Genomic DNA, 16,102 nt, shown 5'->3' with positions numbered 1-16,102 from the left:
TCTGTTCTTCCCTATGTGCTCCAATCCCTTTAAGGCCTCCTGGGCACGGAAGCTGCAGAAGGTGCTTTCCATCAGATTCTATTGGTCAAAGCAGTCATGCGGCCAGCCCAGGATCAAGGGGAGGAAAAACAGACTCCACCTTTGATATGAGCAGTGCCATGCACAGAGAGGGAGGAGCTGTTGGGGGCTCATCTCTGAAGATAGCTACCACAGGAAGATTAAATAACACAACACAAATAAGTTTGGGGTATAGTGTGGCATACAACAGATACTAAACAATTAGTGTTTATGACTGCTCTTGTTGTTATTACTATCATCATGACATCATAACAGTGCATTATTCCCAGCCTCTGAATAGCAGGGGAAGAATGGGCTGGTAGGAAATACTGGGAGCTGAAGGTTTGGCATCCTAGATTTGTCAGCAGGAGTGTGTGGCCAAGCTCCTTCAGCTTTTGGAGCCTCTGGTAGTTTACCCACTTGATAAAGGCAGGTGATAGCAGCAGCCCACTGAGTGAATGAGAGCTTCAGCTGGTGTACAAAGAAGGGTGGATGTCACAGCACTGTTACTCTGGGTACTGGCACTGCCACACTGGCCCTATCTCAGGCTTGTCAGCACAGAGGGATCCACCATCCAGTTAGCTCACATTCCTTAGCAGCCAGCAGGAAGTTTCCATAGAAGAGGCAGCTGGCTCTCTGTGAAGCATGGAAGGCCTCATGAATTGGCTCATAGCATCTACCTCTGCAAGAGGATGGGAAAAGTGCCTGGAAGGAAGGAGGAATGAGAAACACCCTTGGGTGAAGAGTTTTCATGGAGTGGAGTTGGAGCTGGGGTAGGAGGGGCCGTGGAGGAGGATGTAGAAACGATGTGCTCATTTTCAGCTTTTAGAGGCATTGGAGAGCAGCCCCCACTCTCCTTGGCGGCCTTCCTGATGCATCAGAGCTCCTGGATGGCCCCATGCTCCATTTCCAGCCTCATCTCTCTCTCACATACTGTTCTCCATGTCTGGAGCACCTCTCTCCTCCTGGTTAACTCCTTACTTCAGTTCACTTCTTGCTTTCAAATGTAAGCTTTGCAGGGACAAGCATCTTTAACTATTTTCTTTTCTTATAGGAACCCAAGCTTGTGTAACAATACCTGCTACACAGCAGGAGCTCAATAATGATTTGTTGTTGAAATAATGAGCTCCTGGTTTTCCTTTAGGTCTCAGCTTCAGTATTATCTCCTTTAGGAAATAATCAGCTTTGCCTGCTTAACAATCCTCTGGCTGTGATTCTTTTTTTCTCCCAGCACCAAGGCTCAGGGTTCTTCATAGCCACCCCCTCCTTGGTGGAGAGGTGGCAGTGGTGGTGGAGAAGATGGGGCTCAGGGACTCAGGACCAGACTCTCCAACAATCTTTTCTAGCCCCTTGAGCTGGTTGGGTGGAAGGGAGATGAGTCACCACCAGAGGCATGGAGCCTCTGGGTTCCCCCAGGTGGCACCTCCATGACTTCCCGAGGCTGGCAGTCCTTACAGTATCCTCCTTAACCCCCGAGAAGGGAGTGTTAAACCCCAGAGCAGAAATCAGAGCCCCTTCCCAAGAAAGGCAGAACTGAAAAGGCCCCTGGAAAGCCTCTGGTCCAACCCCTTATTTGACAGGTGTTCAGGGCATCTTGAGTCAGTGTAGGGGAGAAAGGTCGGGGGCAATGAGGAACAGGAAGCTGTGACAGGCACTGAGCGATCAGTCAGAGCTAGACATACAGGGGAAGGTACATTGTATTTAAGTCTGGACTTTGTTCCGGGGACAGTGGTGACCCACTGAAAGCGCAGCCTTGTGTTTGATGAAGGTCTCTTTGGCTGCTGTGAGGTGGGGCATGGAAGGGAGAAGAACAGGACTCCAGGCAAAATGGTGGTGGCTGGGTGTGCTGGCAGCAATAGGGAGAGAGGAAAGAGGGGCGTGGAGAGGTATTTAGGAGGTAGAAAAAGAAGTCCTTGGGGCTTAATGAATATTGAGGGTACAGGCATGGATAAATCATAGGTTCTGGTTTGGGCAACTGTGTTGATGATCTTGGTAAGAGAGACTGGAGGAGACTCCGGTTGAGAGGGTGGGAAGCAATGAGTTAAGCTGGAAGGTGTGCTGAGTTCGAAGCATCTCTAAAACTGACAAGTGGAGTTGTCTTGTAGGAACTGGAGCTGGTGGGTCTAAGCCGAGGAGGGAGGGTAGAAGGAGAATCATCAGGGCTCTGAAGCCCAGGTGGGGGATTTTAACCAGGGAGGACATTAACTGTGGGTGGTAGTTGAAGGTGAGAGACTGATGCGACTGCCTAGGGAGAGTGCAGAGAGGTGGGAAAAGGCCCCGGGGTAGTTGGATGTTTGAGGCAAGGTGCAGGGTGAGGTGTAAGTCAGTGAGCAGAACTGCCTGGGAGGAGCTGAGAGCCTGGCCTGGGAGATAAGGAGGTGAAAGGCCCGAGGCTCTGGAATTGGGAAGTGGTAAGGAGAGAAGGCACTGGGCAGCCCCTGGAGCTTGGGTGAAGGCTAAAGGGCCCTGGGGGTGCTGGAGATTCCAGGGGGAGGAATGGAAGGGGGTGGGTCCTCCAAGGACATCCTGGTGAGATGGGTGGGAAAGGCCAGGGGCTGGGTGAAGGGGAGGAATGAAGAGGGCCAGCAAGGAAGGCAATGCACAACACTGGAGGTGGGCTGCAGCCTTGCGAGGACAGTTCCAGGCCTGATTCCTTGAGGGTGGGGTGAGGTGCTTCTCAAAGTCTTCCAGAGCTTTCCAGAGCTTTCCAAGTGGAGGACAGGAGAGATTGGGCCAAGCAGCGGGCAGAGGAGCCTCTTAGCCTTGGTGTTGAAGCTGTGAGGTATCTCTGTTGAGGGCAGTGAGTGGGGCAGTTGAGGGAGTGAGTAGATGGAGTCCTCATGTCAGCTGTGGAGAAGGCTGCCAGGTTCTGAGGAGGTGTGTGCATGGGGGAAGGGTGGGCCAGGGGCAGGTGCCAAGGCTCTCATCTTTCCCTGTTTGGTGGGCAGCATGAGGAACACGTGGCAATGGGGTGGGGTCCAGACTGACAAAGGGTGGCCCCTGAGGGTGGCTCCTGGCCCTTTTGGCAGTTACTGCTATGGTACCTATGTGGTAGGATGGCTGGGTGGCAGAGTGAAGATATGCTAGGAAAAGAAAGTGGGGACTGTGTATGCAAGAAGGCGGCAAAACTCAAACACACACACAAGCATGCATACACGTGCATACATATAAACATGAGCATGCACGTGCACTGCCTTCCAGCTGATCCTCTGGCCTCCTCGGTCACCTGCAGAGCCAATTGGAAGAGCAAAACCCTGTGCCATCCAGACTGATAGGTGTGACAGGTAGAAGGTGCTGTGAGCACAGTCGGCACTGCCTGGTTGGGAGATGACAGAACCATCTGGGGATGAGGCCCTATCGGTGTCCAGGCTGAGAACTGGCCAGAACGACTCTAGTCTTGAGGCCATATCATCAGGCTGGGGTGCTCACCAGCTGGTGGGTGTGGGTGGGCCCCAGGAAAGCAAGACATTACGGCAAGAAAGCAGGTCCCCAAGTTTATTGAAAAAGGGGAGACAAGAGGCCAGAGAGGCAGGGGGAACAGTCTCACAGTGCTCCTTCCAGGAAGGAAGGCCCTTCTCCCCGGGAGGGGCAGAAGGCTGAGACAGGGGAAGGAATGGGTCCATTCCCCAGCCGCAGGCCCCTTTCCAGTGGGATGAGAGGTAGGGAGGAGCAGCTGGTGGGAATGAGCTGATGGTGTATTCTCAGAACACAAGGGGAAAAGCCAGCGATGTGCTGCTGTTCTCAGTTGAGGGTTGGGCAGTGGCACATCTGGCAGGCAGAAGGGGCTCCCCTGGCTCTCTTTTGGGCCACTTAACACCTCCCCTGGCTGCATGAGCCCCCTCCGCAGGTGGTGTTCAGCTGGCCACAGGGCTTGCACAAGCCGGTGCTCACCACCAGGTTCCCGTTGCAGGGGGCGCTGCAGACGCTGCCTGTCACCGGCCGGGAGCCGGACACACAGAGGTCCCCGCACACAACCCCACCCCGGGAGCTGCTGACACCTGTGGGAACAAGGGCAGGGTCAAGAGACCCCTGCTGGTGGCTGTCCCATCCAGCCACCTTCCTTTGGTCTGTCTGATGTGTCGGCCATCCAGGGAAGGATGCGAGGAACCTCCAGTTCTATTCAGAAGGTGTGGAGGGAACCCTAGCCTGGGAGCCAGCAGACCGGGGTTCTGGTCCTGGTTCTGCCTTGTGACCTTGGGGATACTCTATCTGGCCCCCAGCTTTCTCACCTATACAAGGTGAAGGTTATGAGTGTCATCTGAGGTCCCTTCTTGCAGTGACATCTTATTATTTTTCCCCTCCCTAACACATTGATGCTGTGAGGTTCTTTCTGCCAGCTAACCTTAGTCTCTCTTGTCGCATGACCAATCTATCCTCTTTACTGGGGGAATTATTGGAAACACTCCCCCCAAAGTCTCTGCTTATATTTGTAGTCAAGAAGTCCTTTGTCCCCAGTCTACATGTTCCTTTTCAGGGATCAGGATACTTACAGACATTCACAGCTTCAACACCTTCACACAGCCTGAGTGGGGAAAAAGTAAGGAAAGGGAAGATGAAAGAAGTCAGAATGAGGTCATCGAATTTCCCCTAGGGGCCGACATGGGTCATCTCAGGGCTATTTCTGACCCACATTTATGCCCTTGTGCAACTTAGAAAAAGTTGCCTTTCTGGCAGAAGCAATGTCAGGTCACACTATTTAGCAAGCAGAGTATGGTTGGATTTCAGCTCTCACTTGTCTCTCAGCTGTCATTTGTCTTTGTGCAGTGAACAACCTGAATAATCATATTTGTCAGGTCTGGATAGGCTCAACCTTCAGAAGGGGAAGGCCCTCTTGGGAAGACGAGGTCAGGGGTGGAGTTTGGCCAGCAACCCTGCCCTAGAATAGGTGATGTCCTAGAAACCAGACAGGGTATAAATCTCGGAAGAACTGAGAATGAGACAACTTGAAGATGTGGATCCGGGATCCATAGAGGCAAGAATGTCGCCTGGGCACTGAGACTGAGATAGGGAAAAATCAAAGGTGGGCAGGTCTATGCAAGTGGAGTGCTTAGGGCTGGGCTGGACCCACCTCTGCTCCTCGCCCTCCAGCAGGCGCCTATAGGTGGCGATCTCGATGTCCAGGCCCAGCTTGGAATTCATCACCTCCTGGTACTCCCTGATCAGGCAGGCCATGTCCTGCTTGGCCTTCTGCAGGGCGCCCTCCAGCTCGGCCAGCTTGCAGCGGGCGTCGCTGAGGGCTGCCTCACCCTGCTGCTCAGACTGGGCCACCGCAGCCTCCAGCTTGGAGTTCTGGGTATGGAGAGGAGAAAGTGAAGTTTAGTTTCCTGAAGTCCCAGCCAGTCTCCAATAGGATCATTCAGCTTCTATCTTAAAATACTGTCTCCTCAATCAGCTTCCTAAACCTTTCTTCCCTCCTCACTTATACCACACACACACACACACACACACACACACACACACACCCCACACACACACACAGATACTCACACACCTTGGCCAAGACAATCAGAAATATCTCAGTAGTTTCCTCATCTTACCCTGTCACCCTGAGGTTGCACTGGGAAGACTTTTCCAGAATCTAATTCAAATCCCTCTGCTGAGGGCTAACTCCAGTCTCTTCCTACACTGAGGGGTGGGCTGGGTTCACATACCTGGCACTTGGCATTCTCCACCTCGGCCGTTAGCCTCTGGATCATGCGGTTTAGCTCATTGATCTCCTCCTTAGTGCGGCGCAGAGTCTCCCCGTGCCTGATCACCGTGGCCTTCATCTCCTCACACTGCAGGAAGCAGAGATGCTCATGAGGCTCAGGATGAGACATCCCATTCATTCGGGACAGCACAGACGATCGCACAGATTGTGCAGCACTCGGCCTGTGCAACCACACGTGGCAGTCCTGCCCTGCCACCCCAACCTGAGAGCTATTGGCTTTTCTGTTACCATCCTTAGGGATCGGAATCCCCAGACAAAGAAGCCTTTTCTACTAGATACCTCGCATCCCTCCCACTGCCATGTCTAGCAGGCAGGAGTCCTGTGCCGCTCACCTTGCTGCGGTACCAGGACTCAGCCTCCGCCCGGCTGCGGGTGGCAATGTCGTCGTACTGTGCCTTGATCTCGGCGACGATGCAGTCCATGTTCAGGTCCCGGCTGTTGTCCAGCTTGACAACCACAGAGGTGTCTGAGATGTGGGACTGGAGAATGCGGATCTCCTGCAGGAGGTGGGGAAAGGAAGGACAACTCACCTACCTGGGCTTCTCCTAATCCCTCGATGCCTATCATCCTTTTGGCTCATTGGGAGCAAACCTCTCATGTTTGGAGAAACAAACCTGATGAAGTCGCATAACTTTCTGCACAAATAGGAAATCTCTTTAGAGGAAAACACAACCGTTTCTCAACTGCTTGCTTTTGGAATTATTTAGGCCCATGTGCAGCCAGCATGGTCCAGATGCTTTCCAGGGGCTCAGACCCTGTATGGGGGCCTCTTTCCCTTCTTCTAGACCAGCCCCATGAAGGAAGGCTATTGCTGCCAGAGAAAGTCCTGGGCCAGAGCAATGGGTTCAAGTCTGTCTGATGCTGTGTGGGGTCTACGCTGCAGTCCACTGGCTCAGGGGAAGGATGCAGGGCAGCTTCCCAGGGCACAGTTGTCTGGGGTGCTCACTCTCCTGCCCCTTACTAAATTTGTTCCTTTTTGGTGCTCCATCCCTTTGCCTCCCTGCTCCTTCCCTCTCCTTGCTCCCTGCCAACCCTCCAGCCATGAGCCTGGGTTCATATGCCAGCAGGCCTGGTTCATGCCTGTGGGTGTCTGGGCAGGGGGTCAGGGATCCCATGGGGGGATCTGTGCCCACCATGGCTGAGAGCCCCTCACCTCCTCGTACAGCCGCCTCAGGAAGTCAATCTCCTGGATCAGGGCCTCCACGTTGGCCTCCAGGTCTGACTTGCGGAGGTAGGCGCAGTCCACATCCTGTGTGGGGTAGAAGGGGCTGTGAGGCCGGCTCTCCTCAGAGGGCTATAAGGACCTGGCTGCCATGTGGCAAGACAAAGAGGATGGGTGGTGGGACTCAGGGCGAGCTCAGTGCCAGCTGGGCTTCACTCACCTTCTTTAGAGCCACAAACTCGTTCTCTGCTGTGGCTCGAAGTGTGACTTCTTCTTCATACCTGAGTTGAGGAGGGAGAACAGGACCTTGTCTGAACAGCTCTTGATCTTGGCCATGAGCATGCGTGCAAAGGAGCCTCCTTCCTAGACCTACCCCTGCTCATCTCCTGCCCCCAAGTGAAATGGGTGGGGCTCTGGAGGAACCAGGCTGCTGGCCCGGGCCTACTGGGACGAGCTGGAGAAATGAAGCACCCACTCCCCTGTTTTGTCGGAGGTTGGGAGGACAGGAATCTGGAAGCTGAGTGTGTGAATGAGTGTGGTTGGGGAGTGTGAGGTGCTATTTTTCTCACCCAGGTCTCCATCTTCTCTTCCTTCGAGCCCTCCCCTACCCTCACTCAGCAGCAGGTGGTGGGATCCTCACTCTGTCTCTCCCCTCCTGGCCTGAGCTGTGGGAGGCAGCTCAAAAGATAGGGAGGGAGGGGTATGCTGGGCCTGGGGAGTCCATGGAGAGAATGTTACTGAAGGAAGCTGGCCACCCCTCAAAACAGATTCCTTCTGAGGATCCAGTGCGTATTCTTCATATCATATATCACACTTTGTAGCTGAAGGGCTAGATTTATAACTCTGTCATGCCTGCCTTCCAGCAGACTGCAGGCTCCACTAGGACCCGCACTGTGTGGATTGCGTGGCCCTGCGTCACTGGCACCAGCACAATGTGCTGGCATGTGGTAGGTGATCAGATTGTGTTAGCCGAGTGAGAGAGCAAACTTAGGAAGACACATGTCCAGGACTTTGAGATCTGGTCTCAAAGGAACCAAGGAATACAAGTTTTTGTGAAAAATGGGTGGAGAAAGGGAGAGAGCATTGTTTCCCTGATCTGCTGGTGGAAAGACAAGCTGAGCCTCCATCCCCCACACCCAAGGGACCCCTGTGTCTCGGTACAGGTTATTCTCCACTCTCAGGCAGAGATGCCAGCTGCAGACTGGACACTCCTCCGGGCTCAGGGAGCTGCCACCATGCTCTTTCCTGTGCCCAGCATCCCTCCTGCCCTCACTCACTTCTTCTTGTAGCCCTCCAGCACCTCCTGCACGTGGTTGAGCTCTGAGGCCAGCCTCCCACTGTCGGCCTCCACGCACTCGGCCTCCCTCCGCAGAGTCTCGATGTAGCCCTCGAACAGGGGCTCCAGGTTGCTCTGGCAGCACTCGCGGTTCTGGAAGAACTGCAGCTTTGTCTCCAGCAGCTTGTTCTGCTGCTCCAGGAAGCGCACCTGACACCCAGAGGCAGAACCTAAGAACCTCTTCTTGCAGCATCATAGGGCAAGAGGGGTTCCCAGCACCAGGGCCTGAAAGTCCCCAACTCTCTGACCCAGAGTCTTCCCTGGAAGGGGTTATGTCATCTCTCTCAAAAACGCCACCAGGGCTTAACCAGTTCCCCACCTGGAAGCTCTTCCTGGGAGTTAATCTCTTCTAAGTCAGTTTACCTGGTGTCATGGAAAATGCTTGGAGTCCAGATTCTGCTGCCGCTTGTTAACAATGTGCCCCTGGATAAAGCACTCACCCCCTCTGTAGAGTGGGGAGGTTAAAGCTCACCTTACTATGAGGATTAAAAGAACCCTTAACAGAAAGGAACCCCACACTGAACACTTACTGCTGTTCAATCACACCAAGCCAGGTGGACCTTTTTAGAAAGGCAGACTGTAGAAGTTGAAAAATAAAGCATGTGCCAATTATTCAAACCCTATAACAACAATGCAATTAGAATAATAGTTACCTGGAATATGAGAGTAGGAATGTCCTATGCTCCAACTCCCTCATTTTACTGATGAGGAACTGGAGGCCAAGGAGGTTCCCCGACTGCCTGAGAGCTCACAATGGCAGAGAAGAGCTCAAACCCTGATCTTCTGCTCTGCAGGGACATCTCCTCTCACTTTGATAATTATAGGAAATTTTCACGTTCCTCTCCCAGCCACGAGGTTGGCCCATACTCCACCCAGCTTCTTTTGTCTAATAACTTGGCCACACCCTTAGTAAGTCCTGTCTTATGCTATTCTTGGTCTCTCGTGCTATTAGAAATTCCAGATTTTTTTTTTTCCGATCCTTTCTGGTGGGCATCTCTCTAGTGTGATTTCTCTCTTGAGGTTTTGGCTCTGGAGGGCTTTTTCCAACCTCAGAACATCTTCCTAGTCAGAGCCTTTTCTCCCAGTCTCTCACATCACTGCCACAAGGTGGTTGCCTGGATTCGGTGGAGAAGGTGCCTGCAGACTCGAGTTGGACACTGACTCCACAGATAAGTTCAACCAAATCCAGACTGTGCACTGCCTGCCTCCCCATAAAGCCCGTGAGGACGGGGACCATGTCTCTTGCTCACCCTTGGATCCTAAGCCCCAGGAGCAGTGGCTTGGACAAACTACTCTAGCCCTGGTTCAGCGGCCAAATCACTGTGTGGTATAGAAAGAGCTCTGTGCCGTCCATGAGACCCACTTCCAGACACTCTTCCAGCACCACACTTACTAGCCCTGCCTTGATGGAGACAGCACCTCCTTGGCATTTAAGCAGTTATTTGGCTTCAAATGCCCTGAGTGCCCACAGAGTGATCCTTTGCTCACTAGGTGATATTATCACTCAGTATGGAAGGCTCTGCCTCTCGTTCTGCTTTTGTGTTTTCAGTTAATCTCCCCCATCAGTCTGGCAGCTCCTGGCCCTATTTTTGTTTTCTGTCTGTGTCCTAGAAATATGACTATCTTTCCCTTTGGCCTGGGAACTTCTGTGGGCAAGTTCTTGCTTTTGACTTCCCTGTCAGTGCCCAGCCTGAGTCCTGAACATGAGTGGGGGTTCAGGAAGGGTATGATCCAGGACACCCACCTTGTCGATGAAGGCCGCGAACCTGCTGTTGAGGCACTTGATCTGCTCCTTCTCCTCCTGCTTCACGCACTGCGCGTTGGGGTCGATCTCCAGGTTGAGGGGCGTGAGGAGGCTCTCATTGACCGACACGGTGGTGATGCATGGGGGGCTGGGTCCACACACGCCCCCGGAGCGGTAGCCGAAGCTGCGTCCACAGGAGCCGGCGCGGAAGCCGCCGCACACGCTGTGGCTGCCGAAGCCCCCGGAGAGGCCGCGGTAGCAGGAGATGCCACGGTAGGGGGCGGCGGTGATGCAGCAGCGGCCGGGCCGGGGCCCGCAGGCGGAGACGCAGCTGAAGTTTCCAGGGCGGAACCCACAGCCCATGGAGATGAAGCCACAGGTCATGATGGAGGTTAGGAAGTGTCTGGACAGTGGAGAAGATGGCAGAGGATGGAGCCAAGGTCCCGAGCTCCCTGGCAGATGGCAAGCCCTTTTATGTGCCGGGAGCAGCTGGCGTTAAAAGAGGGAGCACAGAGACAATAGCTGAATTTTATTGGCTTGGCATCACCCTGGCCTCTTAAGCTAGAACCCTGCTTGCCTCTTCAGTGTGGCTGCATCAACAATCCCTGGCCACCGGCCTTGTTTCATCTTCAAAGCCCTTTACAAGCTTGCTCCTTGCTCCTGCCCCTCCCATTGGAACTGCTGTGGAGCCGGAGAGGGGCTCCTGAAAGCATCAGCCGCATTCCACCTCCAAGCTAGGGGAACGGGTGCAGTGACCGGGGTGAAGCCTGCTCCCTGAACCCTGTTCTGAAAGGGGCAGAGCTGGGCTGTGGGCCCTGGACCCACGGCCCAGCCCTGGGGTGGAGTGGCTGGCCTGTCCCAAGGAGGAGGCTGCCTCCCAGACAACCTCTTGCTGTAGGCTTTCCTGTCTTTATCTCAAAGGCAGGTTCCTTCCCTCGTTGTCAAGATTGGCCTCTCCTATCCTATTCCTGCCCAGAGCCTGGGCAGGGATGGGAGTGGGGGTAGAGATTTGGGTCGGGGGAGGGCATGGTCTTTGCACTTTGGGTATTCCTAGTGCAGGGACACCATCTGGGACACGGAAGAAACTGATTCAGAGAGTTCTGGTCAGAGCCAGGCTATACTTCAGAGTTCCAGGTGTCATTGCTGATGGGATGGGGAGTGTGGAGTGTGGAATACCTCAGAGCTCCAGGGACTGAGCAGGGGAGGCTTCATGGAGGAGAGTGGGGACCTGGGATTGAGGAGGATTGGGGTGGGGTAGTACAGGGTTGAGAGATGACCAGAAAAGAGTCCGGCTCTGATTTGCAGACTAGACTATGTGTATTCATTTATTCAGGAAATACTTATTTGGTGCCCACCAACTAGACACTAGCCACTGTGCTAGGTTCTGGAAATCCTGCAGAGACCTGGGGTGCTTGGAGGTAGCATGCATGTGGGGGAGCCAATATTTGGCTAGGGAGAAAGACGAGAAGCCGTAGGTGGGGGGAAGGCCCCCACAATGTCCAGGCTGACTGATGTTCTTTAGGGTCCCAGGAGGGAAGCTCAGTGATGGGGTCTTGAGGTGTATGTTATCACCAGGAAGGAGGGAAGCTGCGGGAGGTGAGGGACGTCGGCAGGGTCCTTAAATGAGATCACTGTCTCACCTCAGAGAATGTACTGGGTGGGAGAAGGGTGCTAGCTCATGCAGCTGTTCCCAAAGCCAAGCTCTCTTACTTTGGGCCCTTGTTCCTTTGGGTGAGGATAGGCAATGGCTTTGATGGATGGACAGTGGGACCAAGCCAGGAGGTTTACCTTAACCCAGAGACCTGAGCCCATCAACACTTCCAAACACACATCTCTGGACTGCTTTTGTCAGGAGAGGATGAGGAGGACTCCACTGATGGACCTGTGTCCTGACCCAGCCACAATCCAACACTGACCCAGTCTGGGCTAGTAGTAACCCTCCTGGGACTCTCATCTTTTGCCCTTCCCACTCCCACTCAGGGTGAGTGGGCCAGTTATATCCTAGAGTGGAGATCTGGGAAGAGGGGCCCATATTCTCTGGGCCTGAGGGAGGGCAGGTGATGGTGCTGTTGAAGTCTCTTTGGGAGCTGGACATCTGCCATGGATCCAAAAAAAGGACTCTCCTAGCCCCTCCTCTTGGGTCCTGTGGACAGCCTTCCAGAGTCTGGGTCTGTGGGCTGTGTGATAGGGGATCCTGGTATGAAAGACACACCAGGGGAGCACAGCCTGGGGGTACCTGGGGGCCTGGAGGTGGCTGATTGCAACTGAGTGGCTAGAGGGATTTTGAGGGCATCTTTGAGGGAGCCTGGGCTGGCTGGTGCTGTCATGTTCAGTCTTGGTTGGGTCAAACACATGCTAGACAGCCAAGAAAGACCAGGCTCTTCACCCACTCTGGAACCAATGAGCACCTGGAATGCTCTCTACACATATCCAATGATTATGGGGGATTGTTTCTTGGTGAAATGCTGAGGACTGCAGGTCAGTGAACCCTCTGTGAAGCATTTCCCCATCACCATGCTGGAAACTGCGCTGCTGTCTTCTGACCTGGCTCATCTGTCTCAATCCAGCAAGCTTGGATCGTGTTGGACCCCTCCACCGAGGGGCTCTGTATAGACATATGACCTCCTTGGGGTGGGGGAGCCATGACCATGCCCACCCCTGCCCTGATTGGAGCTGAAGATAGCATGGACCCTGGAGATAAAAAGACCACATTTCGAAGCCCAACTATGTCTCTTACTAGCTTTGTGCCATGGCACAGGCATTTTCCCCCGGGTCCTTACTTGTGAAATATAAATGGCAATCCACAGCTTGCTGGGGGTTGGGAGGACTGAGCGAGTGCCTGGTGGTGGGAAGCGCCACCCCCACCTCACTTTGTGCTAGCAGGGTAACTGGGTCTTGGTTGCAGGCACCTGGCAGGGCCTTGCAAAGGGACAGTGTACACAGCTAGTGAGATGCAGAGTACCATTCCTGGGTAAGCAGAAAACAGTTTTACAAGGCAATCATTGCCACCTCAGAAAGCCTTAATTAGAGCATCTATTTGTAAACGGCTCAGAACAAAGGGAACTGCAGACCAGGAGTCCCTTGAAAACAGACTTAGACAGGAAACTGACAAAGAGACAGCAACACCCAAATCCCCAGGCTGCCTCCTCCCTCCTGGGCTCCAGGCTGTGATTGGTTCCTGCCCTAACCATGGGCCCATAAAGGGTCCGGCAGAGCCACAGGCTGTTTCAATCAGCAGGACCTGGACTCTGTGCGTGCCCTTCACACCTGGCCTGGGTTGGCCTGGAGGAACGACCGCTTGCCCTGTTGATCTGGTCCTCAGATTCCTGCCTGCATCTCTTGGGGTGCAACCCCCTGGCCTTATTCCTGTGTGTTTTTCTGGTGGCTGCCTGCCTGTCTGCTAGGTTTCTGATACCCTGGTGCTCTGACTTTTGTCACTTCTTTCTTGCCTTCACATTTTGTTCCTTCACATTTTGTTCCTTCACATTTTGTTCCTTCACATTTTTTGTTCCCTCTTAATGGGTTTTTGATAAACAACTCTGAGATGAACATTAATAAACACATCTTTGGGCACATGTCTAGTAATTTCCTTAAAACAAATTCCTGGAGGTGAAATCGTTGAGTCAAAGGGGACTGTTCTGGTCTTCTCCAGGTGTGCCAGGCCACAGGTTGCTGACCTGGCTGTGGAAGCGACATTTCCATGGGAAGCCTGCTGCAGTGAAATTGTTAGATCTGGGAGTCCTGGAAATGTGGCTGCAGCTCTCATTTCAGTCACAATGTGTGTGTGACACGTTAGCTAATCTCTGTAAACCTTGTGTCTTCATCTGAAAAATGAGGATTCTAATACTGGCCTTTTGGGCCTTTGTGAAGATGACCTGGGGAGAGGGGTGCATGTGAAGCCTGTGGAAGGTGTGCAATCCAGGAGGGCAGAAGTTGCATGCGGCTTCCTGGTCCAGGCAGGAAGAATTCTTTGATACCTCCAGTTTTGCCTTTTGGCCTTGAACTCACAACACACCTCCAGAGCTGATAAGATATGGCACCTTCACATACTCACTACTATTTACTAAGCAAGTTCTCTGTACTGAAGAGGAAGGAGAGAGATTTAATACACGGCCCCTGTCCAAGGATCCAATAGTGTAGTTGGGCAGATTTGTAAGTATGCACAAGTTGTATTCTGGATGAAGCAGTTCTTCAAGTCTCCTCTTCCTCGTGGGAGCTTGCTCTGGTCTGGAGCAGTCAGAGGCTTTGTAAGAAAAGTCAGACTTGAGCTGGGATTTGAAGGATAGAGGGGTTTGGAAAGGTCAGAAGGGTCGAGGCAATGCCAGGAGTGAATTGAAGAAGACGTGTTCACAGGGCGGTGGATACCGCTGTTGAAGCTTAGAGGATGTCACACCTAAAGGATGAACTTGAGGCACATACCAGTGAAGACTGAGAGCAAGACAAAGGCGTCCATTCTTGAGGCCATGCTGTAAAGTACTAGAATTCCTGGCCAAGAAAAGAAATGTGTGTAAGAATTGGAAGAGAAGAGATAGAACTGGCATTATTTTCAGACAATGGGATCAGTTGTGTAGAAAACCCAACACAGTCAACAAATACAGGGTAGAAGTAACAGGAAAAGTTGAGCTGTGCTGCTAGTTATAAAGTCAACTTGCAAAAATCAAAAGTGCTTTTCTTTATCAGTGACAGCTAATCAGAAAATATATAGAAAATATTGGCCGGGCGCGGTGGCTCAAGCCTGTAATCCCAGCACTTTGGGAGGCCGAGACGGGCGGATCACGAGGTCAGGAGATCAAGACCATCCTGGCTAACACGGTGAAACCCCATCTCTACTAAAAAATACAAAAAAAAAAAAAACTAGCCAGGCGAGGTGGCGGGCGCCTGTAGTCCCAGCTACTCGGGAGGCTGAGGCAGGAGAATGGCGTAAACCCGGGAGGCGGAGCTCGCAGTGAGCTGAGATCCGGCCACTGCACTCCAGCCTGGGCGACAGAGCCAGACTCCCTCTCAAAAAAAAAGAAAAAAAAAAAAAAGAAAATATGGCTGGGCACAATGGCTCATCCCTGTAATCCCAGCATGTTGGGAGGCCGAGGTGTGCAGATCACTTGAGGTCAGGAGTTCAGGACAAGCCTGGCCAACATGGTGAAACTCTGTCTCTACTGAAAATACAAAAAAAAATTAGCTGGGCACATTTGTAGTTCCAGCAACTCGGGAGGCTGAGGCAGGAGAATTGCTTGAACCTGGGAGGCGGAGGTTGCAGTGAGCCGAGATTGTGCCGCTACACTCCAGCCTGGGTGACAAGATTGAAACTCCATCTCAAAAAAGATACCATTCCTAAGAGAGATTAAAAACAATAAAGTATTACATAACTTTATAAAGTATGCACAAGATCTCTAGGAGAACAATATAAAACTCTATAATAATAATAAAAAAACCAAGAAAATCTGATTAAATGGAATTACACTATATTCAGGAATACTTTGACCTAGCATTCTAAAGTTATAAATTGCCCCTAAGTTAGTTGGCAAATTCAATGCAAACCCAACAAAAATTCCAGCTGGATTTATTTTGAGGAACTTGATAAAATTAATTTTTTTCTGAAAGAGTAAAGTTTATTTATAGCAAAGCCAGTTATGAAAAAGGAAAGCGAAGAGGAGTCTGTGGACTCGAGATAAAATAGTAATAATAAAGTGTGCAGCAATATGCCAGTAGACTAATGGAGCAGCACAGACACTCACAACAGGCCTCTTCCCATCAGTGAAACCTGGTATTTAATGAGGGTTGCAACAAGCAAAGGGCCATTTATTCAGTCGGTGAGATTTGTAAAAAAATAGACACACCATATGGAAAGCATAGAGCTGGAGTCTAGTTCATACCATGTCCCATGGGAAGCCTCGGATGAATTAAAGGCCAGGACAGATAAAGCTAAAAGGCAAGCAGAAGGCCATGTAGGAGAATGTCCTTACTTATGGGTGGGGAAAGATTTCTTAAGCAAACCTTAAAAATCAAGACCAACAGGTAAAAAATGGATCGACATGACCACATTGAAATGAAAAATTCCAGTTTAGTGAAAGACTACATAGAAAAAATTAGTTGGTA

The 16,102-nt window shown here is 52.1% G+C and overlaps 1 protein-coding gene across 1 annotated transcript; it reads right to left on the bottom strand.

Moving 5' to 3' along the window:
• Nucleotides 1-3,538: 3,538 nt before the first annotated feature.
• Nucleotides 3,539-10,453, bottom strand: LOC105474320 (keratin, type II cuticular Hb3). Its single transcript, XM_011728893.2, has 9 exons — nucleotides 10,010-10,453; nucleotides 8,207-8,415; nucleotides 7,150-7,210; nucleotides 6,921-7,016; nucleotides 6,100-6,264; nucleotides 5,709-5,834; nucleotides 5,126-5,346; nucleotides 4,548-4,579; nucleotides 3,539-4,055 (listed from the first exon to the last, which is right to left on the bottom strand). Exons 1-9 carry the CDS (start codon nucleotides 10,391-10,393, stop codon nucleotides 3,868-3,870), a joined length of 1,482 nt encoding a protein of 493 aa, XP_011727195.1. The 5' UTR covers nucleotides 10,394-10,453; the 3' UTR covers nucleotides 3,539-3,867.
• Between the last annotated feature and the right edge of the window lie 5,649 nt (nucleotides 10,454-16,102).

This window comes from Macaca nemestrina, chromosome 10, assembly GCF_043159975.1.
Source record: "Macaca nemestrina isolate mMacNem1 chromosome 10, mMacNem.hap1, whole genome shotgun sequence".
NCBI lineage: Eukaryota > Metazoa > Chordata > Mammalia > Primates > Cercopithecidae > Macaca > Macaca nemestrina.
This window is presented reverse-complemented; position numbering and strand designations above follow the sequence as displayed.

Bases quoted from the DNA above. Each gene is read 5' to 3' on its own strand.
- LOC105474320 (XM_011728893.2), bottom strand. From the start codon at position 10,393: ATGACCTGTGGCTTCATCTCCATGGGCTGTGGGTTCCGCCCTGGAAAC. The intron at 7,211-8,206 runs GTGAGTGAGGGC...TCCTCAACTCAG, and splicing joins CTGGAGGGCTACAAGAAGAA to GTATGAAGAAGAAGTCACAC. The intron at 4,056-4,547 runs GTAAGTATCCTG...TTGTTCCCACAG, and splicing joins TGTTGAAGCTGTGAATGTCT to GTGTCAGCAGCTCCCGGGGT.